Raw genomic sequence first — 16,845 nt, forward strand, 5'->3', positions numbered from 1 at the left:
AGTTTTTTCCACAAAAGACAGGAACATAGGGTAACTTATAAGAGCGGAGGTAGGAGCATGCGGGTAGACTACATCTTGTATAGACGAAGTAACCTGAAAGAGACCAGTGACCACATAAGTGGTAGGTGAGAGTGTAGCGAGGCAGCATAGGAAGGTGGTTTGTAGGATGATTCTGGTGACAAGTAAGATTAAGAGGACAGAGGCAGCGCAGGGGACAAAGTGGTGGAAGCTGAGAAGGGAGGAGTGTTGTACGGTTTTCAAGGAGGAGTTCAGAAAGGCTCTGGGTGGTCAGGAAGAGCTTCCAAATGACTGGACAACAACAGCTAGTGTTATCAGGGAGACAGGTAGAAGAGTACTTGGTGTATCATGTGAAAGGAAAGTAGATAAGGAGACTTAGTGATGGAATGAGAAAGTGCAGGAGGATATACAGAGAGAGCAGTTAGCAAAGAAGAAGTAGGAAACTGAGGAGACTGAAGAGAACAGACAGGAGTATAGGGAGATACAGTGTAAAGATAGTGGTAGCAAAGGCAAGACAAAGGGCGTACAGTGACTTGTATGCTCGATTGGACAGCAAGGAGGGAGAGAATGATTCATACATATTGGCGAAACAGAAATACAGATGGAAAGGATGTACAGCAGGGCAGGATGATTAAGCATAGAGAGGGAAATGAATTGACTGATGCTAGAAGAGTGATGGGAAGATGAAAAGAGTACTTTGAAGAGCTAATGAATGTGGAAAATAGAAGAGAGAAAATGGTAGATGAGGTGACTATTGTAGACCACAAAGTAGCAGAGATTAGTAAAAGTGAAGTGAGAAAGGCATTGAAGAGGTTGAACAGTGGAAAGGCCTTTCGTCCTGATTGAAGTATTTAGGAGAGGCAGCTGTAAAGTTTCTGAAAGTTTCTGACTTTGAGATTATTCAACAGGATCATAGACAAGAGGAGATACCTGAGGACTGGATCCGAAGTGTGATGGTGACCATTTTTAAGATTAAGGGGGATGTGCAGAATTGCGGCAACTATAGAGGGAAAAAGTTGACAAGCCATACAATGAAGTTATGGGAAAGAGTCATGGAAACTAGACTGAGAGCAGAAGTCAGCATTTGTGAACAGCAGTATGGCTTCACACCAAGAAAGAGAACTAGATACAGTATTTGCTTTAAGAATGCTAATAGAGAAGTACAGAGAAGGCCAGAGGGAGCTGCATTGCAATTTTGTAGACCTAGAAAAAGCAAATGACAGGGTGCCAAAAGAGGAACTCTGGTATTGCATGAGGAAGTCTGGAGTAGCAGAGACGTATGTTCGACTGGTGCAGGACATGTATGCTAGCTGAGAGGAAAGGAAAGGTGTACAAGACAATGGTGAGACCAGCAATGCTGTATGGCCTAGAAACAGTTACGGGTGGATTGATAAGATGGATAGGATCAGGAATGAGTCAGAGGAATAGCGCATGTTAGACGTTTTGGAGAGAAGGTAGGAGAAGGCAGACTGAGATGGTTGGGTCATGTACAGAGGAGGGATAACAAATATATAGGTAGACGGATGCTGGCATTGGACCAACCAGGCAGGAGGTCTCAAGGAAGACCAAAGACAAGATTTATAGATGTAGAGAGAGAGGATATGAAGGTAGTTGGCGTGAGAGAGGAGGATACAGAGAATAGGGTTAGATGGAGAAGGTTGATTCACTGTGGTGAACCCTTAAGGGAAAAGCCGAAAGGAGAGGAAGATACATCGATAATCACACACAACTCATTTGATTATCAAACAAGAGTTGATAATAATCGTTGATAAAGTAGAAATAAAAGTGCATGTGTCACTGTCAAACATTTTATGATGACTTACTCCTGGGTTTTGTGCCCCCCACCCCCGCGGGAGACTGAATTCAAAATAATCCTTGCATGTCACGTGACCGGAAACGTAGTGCTTAGTCCGCTCACAACAACTCGGAGCACAAAGTGTTGAGGTTTTTTTGGTATTTTGAGGACATTTCGATCGGAAAAATACAAATAATTGATATCAATTAATATGCCGAAAAAGCGATCGGTATCGCATCGGTCATAAATGTGTGTTATCGCCCATCACTGATACAAAACGCCCTCTATCAGCGTTGTCACATTTATAGCTCCTGTTTTGTGATTATACTTCGTGTGATTGGCTGAAACCCGCACCACGTGACCACCGCCGACAGGAGTTTCCACGACAGCTGAGCCGCGGCTAAATGCGGCTCTTTCACCTGTAACGCACTCTAAAAGCCCCCCCTCCTCTGCCGTAGCTCGCTGAGGCGAAGTGGCATAGAATGGGAGATAAGAGGAGCCCCACAAGGTAAAACTGTCGCTGAGTGAAGACCCCCGGGGGAGGGGGGAGTCGTCTTTTGACGAGACGGAGCTCGGATGGAGCTCTTTCCCTGAAACTGTCCATGGCGGCTAGCTAGTTCAGCTGTCCGCCCCCCTCTGCTAACTGACTCCACCGCGACCGTCCCCTCTCGGCGACTGACCGATAACCGTCCAGTTTGTCTTTTGTTTCGCAAATATTGTGTCTCACTGAAGGTTCGCCCTGCCTGTCGCTGTGTTTTTGTTTTCGTCCGAAGGCCAAAGCGGCATTCGAAGCCCCCAGTCGACGATGGCTACTGGGACTGTAGCGTCTGCACGTTCAGGAACACCGCTGAGGCGTTCAAGTGCATGATGTGCGACGTGCGGAAAGGGACGTCAACCCGGTAAGAGGCGCCGGTGACTCGGTTCGAAAGCCCGCATTTGGCCGCAGAGTTCCAACCCGGACGTCGGACGTGAAATGTTTGCGCACATCTGACGGCTTTTGACCACACTCGGGAGACAGGGAAACCCCACAAACTACTCTAACATGCTATTATCGTCAAGTGGTCAATTATCCCCAGGGCCTGAAGTAACCACCCTCCTTACCGGGTGAATCCACAGAGTTGGTGCTGAAAGTATCCTGGAGAAGTGCAGCCCCCTAAACTAGACTTCCTGACATGCAGATTGAAACAGTCACCTTGAACCTTGTCTGCCCAGGAGGGAATTTGACTTGACACATCATATTTTGTAGATTCAGGCATGTGATGGCATGTCATGCTTACGCCTATGTGTGATGCGCGAACGGGCGGTATTTATTTTGCAAAATCCAGAAAAGAATCTGCTGCAGTGAAAACCAAAAGCCTGTTTCATCCTCTTCTTTCCCTTTTGGCGATTCTCTTCAGGACACCTCTGTGAGATGATGATGAGATGAGATGAGGGATCAGCCTTCTCCACCTAACCTTATTCTCTGTATCCTCCTCTCAGACACAAACTAATTTTGTCTGCTGCAGTGAAACCCTAAAGCCTGTTTCATCCTCTTCTTTCCCTTTTGGCGATTCTCTTCAGGGGACACCTCAATGGATCAGCCTTATCCACCTTACCTTATTCTCTGTATCTTCTTCTCAGACACAAACTAATTTTGTGTCTTCTTTCTTTGGTTTCTGTAGTCTTCTTCAATCCTAGCATCTACAGCTTAGCATTCCGAGCAATATATTCACTATACCTCCTCTGTAAATGACCAAACCATCTCATTCTGCTTTCTCTGACTTTATCTCCAGAATATTTAACATGTTCCTGATCTTCTACATCTTCCTCACTCCCAAAGAGAAGTGTGATGTCTTCACCTCTACTACCGTCCCGTCTTCTCTTCAATGCCACTGTCTCATCTTTACAGCATAATTGGTCTCATCACTGTCTTGTACACCTTTCCTTTCATTTTGGCTGATACTCTGTTCTCCCACATCACCCCTGATACTTCTCTCCACCTGTTCCAACCTGCTTGAATGCGTTTCTTCACCTCCTGTTCACACTCTTCATTGCTCTGGACTGTTGACCCAAAGAACTTAAAGTCTGCTATCTATACTCCATATAGCCTCACTGTTCACTTGGTTCCATTCTCATTCACACATTTGAATTCATGTCATACCTTCAACCCTCTAGAGTTTCCTCCATCTACTCCCTGTTCTCACCAGAGATCGCAATGTCCTCTGCAAATATCATGGTCCATGGAGATTCCTGTCTTAATTTCCTGTCAATCTGTCTATCACCACTGCAAACGAGAAGGGGTTCACAGCTGACCCTTGATGAAGTCCCACCTTGAGCTTGAACTTCTCTGTCACACCTACGACACAGCTCACCCCCTGTATCACCAGTGTAAAATACTTTTCTGTCACTCTAGACTTCCTCATATATTACCAGAAAGCCTGTTTCAGTCATTTCTGAAATGATGCTGGTAGGGCTTGCTGTGGTGGAATAGATTCATTTCGATAACGGTCTGTCGTCTCATTGTTTTTTAAATGTCAGCATGATGTAGTGTTTAGATGAGTTGCTCTGGTTTACAGTTCCCAGCTTTGCAAGAGAGGGCCTTGCTATTTGTGTTATCAAAAAAAAAAACAATTCTAACTGTTCCATAATAAGTGGTTGACAGATTTGCTCAACACATTACTACTTTGCTTGTTATTTATTCCTGTATATCAGTAAATATGAGCCTTTTTTTTTTTGAGATTATACTTTCTACTTTTACAGTTTAATTTGTTTTATTCATTTTTTATGCGTATTTTTGGCTTTTCTTGTCCTTTTATGTCTTGATGCTGCTGTGAAACAATTTCCCAAGCATGGGATCCTTAAAGTACATCTCATCTCATCAACAAGCTAGCAATATCATTTGCTCTGCCCCTTCCGGTCACATTGCGTATCTACACATTTAATAATTTTGGGGATAAACAGAGGTCCCGCATTACAACCCTGGGGTTACCACACAATATTTTTGTCATTTTCAACACACATGGTGTGATTTGCCACAGAGTCATCATATGAAAGCCTCTGACCATTTATAATCCATTTGTACGCTATAAACAAGTTCTAAGTTTGAGTTTCCACACATACAGTTTTGGTTGGAAAATTTATGCGCAGGCTGATGGGCTGATAAACACTGTGACCCAAAAGTTGTCGAATTGCTCTTGACTAGAATCTGCTTGGTTGCTATTTACATGTTTTTATATATATAGGTGTGTGTGTGTGTGTGTGTGTGTTTATATGTGTGTATATATATATGTATAATAATAATAATAATAATACATACGATTTGTATAGCGCTTTTCACGGTACACAAAGACGCTTTACAAGTTGACGACAGAAAAACATAGAACATAAACATTGTTAATGGGAAGAGCTGTAGGTGTTGTAGGTGGTTTGGAAGAGGTGGGTCTTGAGGTTATTTTTGAAGGAAGAGTGTGTATATATATGTATATATACACTTGTAGATATTTAATAATTGCTGTGGAAAACAGAAACTGATGCTTGTTGACTTTGTGTTGACGACAAGGATGTCAACAACTGTCCATTAAAAAAAAAAAAAAAAAAAAATCTATTGTTTTTTTTTCCAGAAAACCGCGCCCCGTTTCGCAGTTGGTGGCCCAGCAAGTAAATCAGCAGTATGCACCACCTACACAGCTCAAAAAGGAAAAGAAAGAAAAATCAGAGAGAGACAGGAGTGATAAAGACCCAACACTGAGAAAGAAAAGCTATAAAAAGATAAGGTAATGGATCTCTGTTTTCTGGGGTGCTTGTGGAATAGCTCTTTTCATCACATTTGTCATTTGTATTGATAGTGCTGAGATTCTTCTCCACCACTAAAATAACTAAAATACTTATTTTCCTTTTTTTTCCCCTTTGAAATCCTATCTGTGCTGTGTTTGTCCTCACAAGGCCTAGGTTAAAAAACATAGACCGGAGCAGCGCCCAGCATCTTGAGGTCACAGTTGGAGACTTGACAGTAATAATCACAGACTTTAAGGAGAAAGCCAAACCCGTGTCGACCTCAACAATGGCTTCCCTAGGAGACCAACACAGTCAAAGTGGTTCGAGCTCTGACAACACGGAACGAGGAGTCTCCAGAAGCTCCTCGCCGCGGGGGGAGGTTTCATCGCTTAACGGAGAGACTCACTAACACTCGAGCTGAAAACTGGCTCAACCCGCTCTTCTGCACTCTCAAAGGCCTCAACCAGAGATTAACTTCAACATGCATGTTTTCGTTAATGTTATACATGTCAATATGATTGCATTCACTTCCATTTTTGGTTGTATTATAACCGCCTCCTGGTAATGATGATATTTCAGGGCTCAGGATGTACACTATGCTGTATGCTCAATTCGAAGCGCTGTTATGGCCAAATATGTTATGATAAACTCAGACAAGTGAACAGTAATATTAAATTGTGGTATTGTACCACATGTTAATGTGGCTTGACGTAACACTTGCCTAATGTCATTATGGTTGAATGGAAGCATTGGATTAACCACTCCAGAGAATATATGGTTCATTTTTAAATGTGAAATCACCTAAGAATTGTAGTTAATTCTTTACTTTTGTTATTTGCACTTGAATGATGTCTTTGTTATGTCTAAGATTATTTTCAAGCATAATGTCTTTTTTTTTCTGCTCATCTGATCATAACACCAGCTTTATTTTCCTGTCTTAGGTCATTGGATGCAACCAGTGTTTCACCTGTTAACATTTGGTTATAAATATTTAACAGCTGTTTCAAGTAAATGTCCTTCTAGATTTGAGCATGACTTAATCCATGAATGGTTTTTAATGTCAAATAAAGTAGGTACCTGGATATATGGCGATTACTGTTAAATGAACGCTGCTTTAATGTTTAGTTCTTAACTACATATAGAAACAAAACACGTGTAACAAGAGTGGGCGTGGCTTCACACTGTAAACACCAACCGACTTCCTGCATTAGTCTTCTCACTCCGTGCAAGTGTCCTGACACCATGAGAGTGAAACATGGTGCCGTAGTGCACAAAACGTGAAGCGCACGATGCGATGCCACACACGGGCACTCTTCCTGTGCACGGCGTTGTCTTTCCTGTCTCTGTTTTACGCGCTCAGCCGGCTCGCCTCTGCGGAACCCAACCTCGTAGACGCCGTCGGAAGGAGTCACCAAGCCGGATATGTCATCAGGAAATCACCGGGGCCGGCGGGCCTTGGCGGAAGTCACGCCAGGTAGCTAAGTTACTTAAGCAATTACCACGCACTGTAGAGGTTAGCTACGTTTTATAAGACACGATTAGCCAGAACACTGAAGCGAGTTAACTTTCCGATGTTAACGACGACAATGCCAATATATATATATATATATATATATATATATATATATATGTATATATATATACATATATATATATATAAACTGCTTGACATGCTAACATTGCCAACACTACAATACATTGCTAGCTTGACAGTTCATTAGCATTTAGCTTACCCCGTGCATTATTAGCTGTACAACAGCCCGTTCAGTTTTTCAGTTTTATGAACAAATGTTTAGGATAACAATTTACCCCCTGCGGACCCAAAAGATGGTGTGTTTATCCTGTCAGGTGTAAATCACTGTCAGTTTCGCACTGGGATCCGTATCGGGGACCGCCTGCCGATGTTTGTGGAGTGAACCGCTTATTGGAACCGTCTCTTAGGTATGACTAGTTTTTGTGCATTTTGTCAAAACAATCCGCGACCTTGAGTAAATAATAGACTCTCACTTTCCACACTCACTTGCTCACAAACATTTGTAATATTTCACCTATCTGCTGCATTTGGTTGCCAGCGGTTAGCCTTTTAGTCGTTCTGTATCCATGTCCTACATCTTCAATCTAATAGCCATATTTAAATTTGCAGTGTGTTATTCACAGTCCTCTTGTCCCACCCGTCCTTTAAATCAAACATTACGGTTGTCTCTGAATAGAGAGTGACAGCAAATATCCTGAAGCATTAATGAATCGTAAGACCGGCTTATTGGAACGTCACAAAGGGAGATATATGTTTGAAAGCTTGAAAAAAATTGTGGTAGGGGGAGGTTTCTGCTTTTCAAACCGGATTGCAGCAGGTTATAGAGTCGCTTGGAGGCAACGCGGGCTATGAGTAATGGATAGGTATTTCCTACGTGCCTTCATCAATCCTAATGACAGCTCGAACCCTACAGGTGTGAGTTTCCTGTCAGCTGAGCCTGGTGATATTACTGAGACATTGTCCTGTAATTGCCATCTTATCAGTGCTGCAGCCAGAACTCCCCTACCTCCCTCAAAGAAAAAAAGTCTAATTACTGGTTGCATTGAATTTTGCCCCGTCTGATAGAAAAAAGACGGGCTCTGCAATCAAGCAAGCCGACGATGACAGGAGTCACCTGGCCGTGGTGGCCTGTGGCCCCAGGCTAGAGGAGACCCTCACCATGCTGAAGTCCGCTCTTCTGTTCAGCCGTAAGCCGCTGCAGTTTCACATCTTTGCTGAAGAGCGGCTTCACAGCAGCTTCAGAAGCGCTGTAAGTTTTCTGCTATTGTGCTCTTGAACAGTAACTCATACTAATTAATTTGCTTGGTATGATCTTGTCATGTTTTATCTCGTACGTTTCTATATATCTGCTGGTTTTTTTTGCCCGTCTGTCTGTTAGGCCATGGGATTAAGAAACCACATCTACATGTACACTTATATGCATACACACATCTTCCTTGCCAGTTGTTTGCACTTGATTTTGTTCTCTGTGAAAGTTTACAACAAAATAAGGAAAAGAAATAACTAAAGCTTCACGCCAACTTCAATTTGAAATTGTGTCAAAGGACCTGACCTAAATTAAATAGTGTGATTTAACTAATCTGTCTTATGCTGAGCATACATATGGACATTTAGTCTTTTATTTGTTTGTGAAGTGTAGTGTGTCTGACGTGTTTTACATTTTTTTAACCAGAAATGCTGGACTTATCTTTTCACAATAAAGACCTTTATTTACCATTTATGTATATGGGGAAGCACACAGATGCTTTCTAGAAGACCACATATATGTACATGTCTGATATTTTTCACAGTGCTAAACCTTTCTCTTCAAGCTGGAGTCCTGGCCTAGGGCAGTCCAGGCCAAGTTCAGCTTCACCATCTACCCCATCACTTTTCCTGGAGAAAATGAAAAGGAGTGGAAAAACCTCTTCAAGCCTTGTGCTTCTCAGAGGCTCTTTCTGCCAGTAGGTGTTTTTTATTAATTCATCCTTTTGACCCGTTAGGATGATTCCCAAAATCATTTCCCGCGCAAACTGCGTTATTTCCAGCTGATCCTGAAGGAGGTGGATTCTTTGCTCTATGTGGACACGGACATCCTATTCCTGCAGCCCGTGGAGAACATCTGGGCTCTCCTCGCTCAGTTCAACGCGAGCCATGTAGCCGCCATGGCTCCGGAGCACGAGGAGCCACGTATTGGCTGGTACAACCGCTTCGCTCGCCACCCTTACTACGGCAAGACCGGCATCAACTCAGGGGTCATGCTCATGAACATGACACGTCTCAGGGAGAAACTTTTCAAGGTATTTGCCAGACTCCGGTGCTTGTTAAGTTCTCTTTTGGTGTCCACAACACTCACCTGTTACGAATGTGTCCTTGTCTCGTAGTTGCTGTTCACACATTAGTGTTGCGGTGTTTGCCCAAAAGATTTCAGGAAATAAAAGTGAAGAATTGAGTATCATTTTCAGATGACCCCTTGGTCGTGCCATAGTACTTTTTATAATTCAGTATAAGGATTTTTTTTTTGACATATGTAAAAATCATGATGGGCTGAAGGAGTAACTGCACTACCCAGATACACCAGCTGAGGTCAATGTTGCTGTTCAGTTCAGATCTCTAGAATGAGCTCGCTGTCTGGTAAACAAGACCGTTCATTTGTGCTGGTATCGATGGCTGGAAAGGCTTAATTTTCCAGCGTTGCACAATCACACTGCCCTGATGCAGCATGAAATTAATGTTGACTGCTCGCTTCATTCTGCCCTTCAAGAATGACATGACGACTGTTGCACTCCAATGGAAAGAGATTTTGATACCCCTTCTTCAGAAGTATAAACTCAATATCACCTGGGGGGACCAGGATCTGCTGAATATCATATTTCACTACAACCCAGGTCAGTGCAAACACCGTGCTGCATTATTCACCGGCACTTGATTTCCATCGATGAACATTAAACAAACAGCGCTTCCGTTAAGCTGGACTCCTTTTTCCTCACGTTACAGAAAGCCTCTATGTGTTCCCCTGCCAGTGGAACTACCGTCCAGACCACTGCATTTATGGCAGCAACTGTAGAGAGGCGGAGGACGATGGCGTATTTATCCTGCATGGAAACCGGGGAGTTTACCACGATGACAAGCAGCCTACATTTAGAGCCGTCTACGAAGTCATACAGAAGGTAGAGACAGCCGCGGCCAAAAGCATCTGCGCTCCATTGCTGTCAGGGCAGTTGTTGGCAAATGAAATTGAATCTATGGTTTAGAGATTTTGACAAAAAAAAAAAACAGCTGGCAAACTGTATGAAGCATTATTTCAGTAGGAAAAAAGGTCTGCCATCATTTTTATTGACGGATGTATTTCCTCAAAGAGCAGGTGTGCTGCTGGAACAGGCTTTTTTAAAAATAGACATGACATGATCAATAGATACACAACACTCTTCTCCAGCGGATGCTTCCGCAGAACACTGATCAATCTCTAGTCCTTCTTCCTAACCTATCATCACCACCTAGAGCCTGCTTTGACCAGCGTGTTTTGACCAAGAGGGTCATTTTAAGCATATCTAATTGTGTTTCACATTTTAAATATACAGGGGGCAGCAAACGGCCGTAATCTTTTTAGACATCGGTCCACCGTAGGAGGGGATGAGGATGCTAACTTCCAGGGCTGGGCAACACATCTGAATTCACCCAGTATGGTCTTGGGTCTGACGTCGTTAGCTAGATGTTTATTTTCGCAAATAGAAAAATGGCAAATGTAATTTCTCACACCCGCTGTTCATTGTCTGGTAAAAAATTCTCTTGTCTTTGGAAATTAAGTAGATTTTTTCTTTACATTTTTTGTCAAATTGCTGATCACACAAAATAATAATAATAAAAATAATAAGATAGAATAGCCATCAGTAAATTGGCAATGAGAATGGCCTCATTAAAAAAAAAGAAAATTAAAAAGAAATCAACATAATATCGGTGTGCTCAGAAAAAACAAAGACATGACCACAATTCCCAAAAAATGACTTAAAATCAACAATAAACTTCCAGAAGATAAACCCTTTTCGTATTCTAGCTCTGCTTTTAAGAAACTCTTCCGTGTGAAAAAAAGGAAATTCCGTGTGAATGCAATTATTGCGTCAAAGGTGTTTGTTGTTTGTTGCATCCCTCAAACACCCCGAGTATTGTAAGTGTCAGTGTCAGCTGTAGAAAATGAAGACAGAAAAATTGATGACAGATGCCTCTCACCTGTCAGATGGATGTTCTACACGCACTAGTCCTCTAAATCTTCACTGTCCACTGAACATCTGTCATTAGAGGTAGGAAGACAGAAGGAGATCTTCTTTGCCGCTGTGCTGTCTGCATTCCTTCGAACCACCCCTGTGGATTGCAGCGCACCGGTCCACAGGCAGGCGGCAATCACAGGGAGGAGGATGTTTCATTAGCCGGTGTCCATCCATTACCACCGCAGGGTCCGGCCTCGCCGCCGTCGCTCCAGGCGATAAATGTTACAGCCAGAGATCTTCACGTCTCAATCATATTCGTTCCCCCCGTGCGCTTTGCCCACTAGATATTTTCAGAATGGAATATTTTTGTATTGAGGATTATGACAAGATGGCCTCGTCCTAGCAACGTCTTAGGGATGGATAAGTAGCCATATTGTTAAAGGTGATTGCCGATGGTCGTTCTTGAGATAATAGGATAAATGTACAACCCAGACACAAATTATTATTTTTTTTCTTTCATTAAGATTTCACTGCAGCCCGTAAAAGTGGCCGAGAGCAGTCAGGAAGAAGATTGGAACTTGAGGAACGCCTGAAAAGTTGGGGAATAGTTTCACATACAAATGCAGCTCAAGTTTGTGTGAATGGAGGTTAGAAAGCCCATGTTCCCGGTGTAAACATGCAGACACCGGGAATAGGGGAAATAAATCTATCCCATGATAACCACATCACCGAGAAGTGAAAGAGGAGATAATTGGCAAATAGTTAGAATCAGATAGGGATTAAGAATAAAATCTGAGTAAAACTGAGAATAAGCAACACAAAGAAAACGACAAATAAAGCTGCTGCTGATGAACTTTCATCTTATTGTACCAAGTAAATAACTGAGGAGACAAGAAACACCAGGTCCAGCTTTGTGAACCCCAGCGGCCTGTTTTCCGACGAAACACACGCTTAATTAATGCGGAGGTCGTAATGAAGTGAGGGACAAAGAAAATAAACCACTGCGAGAAATAGAGGCAGAATTTGCATGGGAGATTTTGGGTTCGGGATATTTATTTGTTTTTAAAGAGAGATGACCAGATTTGTGGCGTTAGGTTGTCTGAGCAAAGCAATGCGATTTGCGACAAATGCGGTGCTCCTGTCGCTTCCTGCACCCTGCAGTTTGCGCCTACTCGGCCCCTGCGAGGACAATATCCTAAATCCTGAAGCAGGCAATTTTGGAGGAAACGCTCATTTCCATCCCACCAATTGTTCCTCGCCCAGCCTCGTCTCCCAAGGCAGGCTCTCCAAGCTAGCAGAGGAGTTTGCAATAAAGGGCACCACCATTACGCAGCCCAGCCCACAGAAGAGTTGTAAAATTTTTAGTGCTGATGCTAGTTAGAGACATCATGATGGCTATGTGGACAACGCACCAGCAGCATCCACATAAAAATCGATACAGGGCTGTAATGGTGCTTTACTGCCTGCTGCGCTATATGAAAGATAATAAAGAAAGTGAGCGTTCTGTCACTCAGCGCTCGGTCAAACCGGAGTCAAATGAGATCCTGTAAAATAGCGGTTTCCCCTTATTTACAGGAGAGTCGTAAAAGAAGTGTAGACTCCCAATATAAAAACAAATGGCCTGCAACGCTGCTTACATAATGTCAGCACCAGCCTCTGCCGGGAACTTGCATGGGAGCTAGAGGGTTAATTTCTGCTTTTGATTTGCTGGTTTCTGCACTTTGAGCGAGTCTAGAAGAGCGCGCAATAAAGATGCAGACCTTTTGCGCTGCAGCCGCCGTGCTCAGTGACGCACCTCGCTGAGGCCATTCAGACTCAGGAGCGGTAATTGGACTCTCAGCCCACTGACAGCTGTGAATCAAGCTCAGAGCGTTGGTCGGGCTTCTTCCGGGCCCGGCGACGTGGAACACAGCTGACCGATTGCCTCGCTATGCCAAAAAGACAAAACAAAGGGGCGGGTGGGGTAGGTTGAGTCCCTGAATATCATTTAAACGTGAATTGTCATTCGTGACTTTCTCCTCATTTTCCCATTTGTGCGGTTAAAGGGGGTTCATTTCTACACTTCAAGGGGGAGTTAAAAGATGAGTGGCACCTGAATAAGTTGCAAGTGACTTTTGTTAAGTACCAGCAGTCGCCCAGCAAAACCAAAAAAATGAAACGGATGTTGCGCAAAAACTGCTTTCGCGGGAGAGGGGAAGAAATTAAATGTAAATGAGCAAGAAATTGCCGGTAAATTGGTTTCCGGCGCCACATTCAAGACACTAACTTCAGATCAGAAGCAGCTGCCTGAGGAATATCTGTAGAAACCAAAGGCACCTTTATAGGATTGTTCTTACCGTGGCGTATCCCTTGGCGACAGGCGTATCAACACACTGTTTCTTCTGTTTATGTGCACGCAACCAGTATAAATGTTCGTATGAATTAATCTGCATTTTTGTGAAATTCCGACAAACCGCTTTCTCACGCCATCCCTTTTTTCTTTGATTTTATTGCAGTACTCCTTCAGTGAGGACATGGAAACGTCCCTGCTCCGTCCTCTGGAGGCGGCGCTCCAGACCACCGCCCACTCCTACTGTGGAAGGAGCAGCCACCTGTTCACCAAGGCTCTAAAACAAAGCATCCTGTCTGCTCAGCAGGACCAACGCCCTCATACCCTTTTGCAAAACTGACACCGATTATCGTCCGCTCGTCACAAACAAGGGTAATGTGACTTACTCAGGTTTCCACTGACCCACCGCTGCTTACGGGTTCAGTGCTTTGCAGACATTGTGCAGGCAATGATGGACAAATGGTCCGTCACAAGGACATTTCCGTACATATCAGTCCATCCAGCGCTTTCTTTCCGCTGTGTAAAAGGAAGAGTCGGTTTTTTTTTGCCTCTACAGAGATTACCTATGTCGGTGTTCACAGGCGGGACGGACACCTTGTGTTTTCCCAGACAATCAGGTTGTGAGTAAGTATGTCCGCTTTTGCACAGCAGCCCATTGGCCTGCAGGAAAGAGAAACGCACAGGGTACTTAATCACAACAAAGTTCTGTTAGCATAGCTTTAACGCGTAAAAAAAAAAAAAAAAAAAATTCTTCAGTGCTAATGACCTTGTTGAGATCTTTCACCATGAGTGAATTTTTTCTCTTTGTGCAGAAACAATAGTGTCTACTTGTCCGTGCAAATATCAGTATTTATTATCAACGGACAGCATTTTCACGATCGTAGCCATGTAACGGTGTTCTGGCAGTATTGTTTATTAAAGTTTTAACTTGTTTTGATTTGTCATAACAAAGGATTATGTTTCCAAACAGTCATGTGTAGTAAAGTATAAATTCTCTATTATGAGAGAGTGGAAAAAAAGGCTGTTAGTGTGTTTTTTTGGGGGGGGGCATTATTTTCTCAGATTTTTCAGCCAATGCTGTTGAAATAAACTCTTTTCCTCTCAAGGAGTACAGCAACAGGATGCCGAAAAGGAGCAGGAGTGCGAGCGTGAAGACTTTATAAAGCATTGTCAGAGAGGAGCTGATGTGTTTTGGTCCGTGGCCTCTGGCTCTGCGGAGGCGGGTCGGCGGACGTGACCAGATTCGTCAACTGTCCCGCACGACGACACTGCGAGACAGTGAAGCATATTATTCTAGCTTTTTGTCAAAAGCGGCAAGCTTTCCTGACATTTTATCTCAAAGACATAGCCTTCTAGAATATCGGTTCTGTCAGGCCCGGATACTTTTGTTTTTTAGTCCCACTCAAAACAAAATCCTTAAAGGACGGATAGATCTGTTAGTTGATGAGCAGCTTTTGTATCTTTGGCAGGTCAAGTCTGGAAATCTGGCTCTTGTAGGTGAATTATGTGCAGCAGGCTACTACAGGTTCCTCGTGGTTTTCCCTGGGAAACATGAGAAAAAAGTCAAATGTCCTGGAAAAGCTTGAGCTCCTGCTCCCCCTCCTTCTCCCAGCCCCGAGAATGAATGCAAACAGGCCCAAGCTCTGTCATCCATTACATTACATTACATTACATTGCATTTGGCAGACGCTTTTATCCAAAGCGACTTACAATAGAGGACATAGGGACTGCAAATACACTTGCAAATACACGATGCACAGGAAATATACAATAGAGGACATAGGGACTGCAAATACACTTGCAAATACACGATGCACAGGAATTATACAGAACAGTAAGCTTGGGTTAGTGAGGGTTTTTTTTTTTTTGTTTTTTGGACAGAGACACACAAACTTACACACACACACACTGCATAGCCTAACTTGACATCCAGCTGTCCTCAGTGGACTATCACATTTGCACGTCACTCAGACGCCCTGGATATTTCGTCAGTGCTCCTCACCAAGGTGAAGAGCCTTGCTGCTGTGGGTCTCCCAGTGAAACTTGGAAGTCGAAGAAAGTCCTGGCCATCGACTTCACATCTTCTAACTCAGACTTCGAATAAACAGAGAAGCGTTCTGGATAGATGTACCAAATAGAGTGGAACTTTGACTTACAATTGCGTCGCGTTTCTGACATACGAGCTGTTGCTCTGCCGATGTTTTGCTTTTTGATATGGGCTGAGCGGGATGAGCGTTTGACACAGACATGGCCACCGCTGTCAGTGAAGTGGCGTTTAAAAACAGTGGGACGGTATCTCCTCTGCTAGGTAGCCAAGAAAAAAAACCTGGGACAGCAGGAGAGGGGTGTTTGTGGACCCGTCCGTGAAGAGATGGAGAAGTTGTCGTCGATGAGATTCGGTGGGCGAGAGCATCGTCTGTGAGAAGGCAGGAGACATTTACAGGACTGTCTCAGAAAATTAGAATATTGTGATAAAGTTCTTTATCTTCTGTAATGCAATTACAAAAACGAAAATGTCATACATTCTGGTTTCATTACAAATCAACTGAAATAGCGCAAGCCTTTTGTTATTTTAATATTGCTGATTATAGCTTACATCTTAAGAAAACTCAAAAATCCTATCTCAAAATATTAGAATATCATGAAAAAGTAATTTTTGTTTTTGTAATTGCATTACAGAAGATAAAGAACTTTATCACAATATTCTAATATTCTAATTTTCAGAATATTATACAGAATATTACACAGTCCTGTACAGGGATTTGGTGCAGCAGACAGCGCGGATGTCGGTGGATGGGGTGCCTGAAGACCCGGCGGCGGGCGGTTTGATGGTTTTAACAAGAGAAGCGGCATTCACTCAGTCGCTTAATAAATTTGGCAAAATTAAGCAACTTATCGTAGCATTAAGTGTGTAGCCAGTAAGTTAAGTTAAGCGGTAGAGCGCGAAATGAAAAACTCCCCCTACCTCCTCTCCTCCGCCGCGGCAGGCATCTTTGTCTGATCTTCAAGGTAAATACACTTAACGAAACCAGTTTATTTCTTTATGTTCTCTTTCATTATTTTTTATGTTTGGCACTTTTTCCTGTTATTTATAAAATACTTCTTTTGTACTCAAGAAAATGTAACAAAACCGAGCAAACTGAGTTCAGAGCTCCATCACCCATAATTCAACGTATGACTATTAATCCCGAATCGATGATTGCTTTTGTTTTGCGTCATAAAACAAACTCAT

At 43.1% G+C, this 16,845-nt stretch overlaps 2 protein-coding genes across 2 annotated transcripts; both read left to right on the forward strand.

Annotated features, from left to right (window-relative positions):
- Positions 1-2,164: 2,164 nt before the first annotated feature.
- LOC147232553 (YY1-associated factor 2-like) lies at positions 2,165-6,650 on the forward strand. Its single transcript, XM_086148799.1, has 4 exons — positions 2,165-2,321; positions 2,587-2,712; positions 5,413-5,565; positions 5,735-6,650. The coding sequence occupies exons 1-4, from the start codon at positions 2,296-2,298 to the stop codon at positions 5,973-5,975; spliced, it is 546 nt and encodes a 181-aa protein (XP_086004925.1). The 5' UTR covers positions 2,165-2,295; the 3' UTR covers positions 5,976-6,650.
- A 127-nt stretch (positions 6,651-6,777) lies between these two features.
- gxylt1a (glucoside xylosyltransferase 1a) lies at positions 6,778-14,657 on the forward strand. Its single transcript, XM_086148801.1, has 8 exons — positions 6,778-7,040; positions 7,415-7,507; positions 8,166-8,349; positions 8,912-9,043; positions 9,128-9,379; positions 9,844-9,967; positions 10,077-10,249; positions 13,780-14,657. The coding sequence occupies exons 1-8, from the start codon at positions 6,856-6,858 to the stop codon at positions 13,951-13,953; spliced, it is 1,317 nt and encodes a 438-aa protein (XP_086004927.1). The 5' UTR covers positions 6,778-6,855; the 3' UTR covers positions 13,954-14,657.
- Positions 14,658-16,845: the final 2,188 nt, after the last annotated feature.

The sequence above is a fragment of the Fistularia commersonii genome, chromosome 7 (genome assembly GCF_037954325.1).
Source record: "Fistularia commersonii isolate RoL2024-O1a breed Wild chromosome 7, RoL_Fcom_v1.0, whole genome shotgun sequence".
In the NCBI taxonomy this organism is placed as follows: domain Eukaryota; kingdom Metazoa; phylum Chordata; class Actinopteri; order Syngnathiformes; family Fistulariidae; genus Fistularia; species Fistularia commersonii.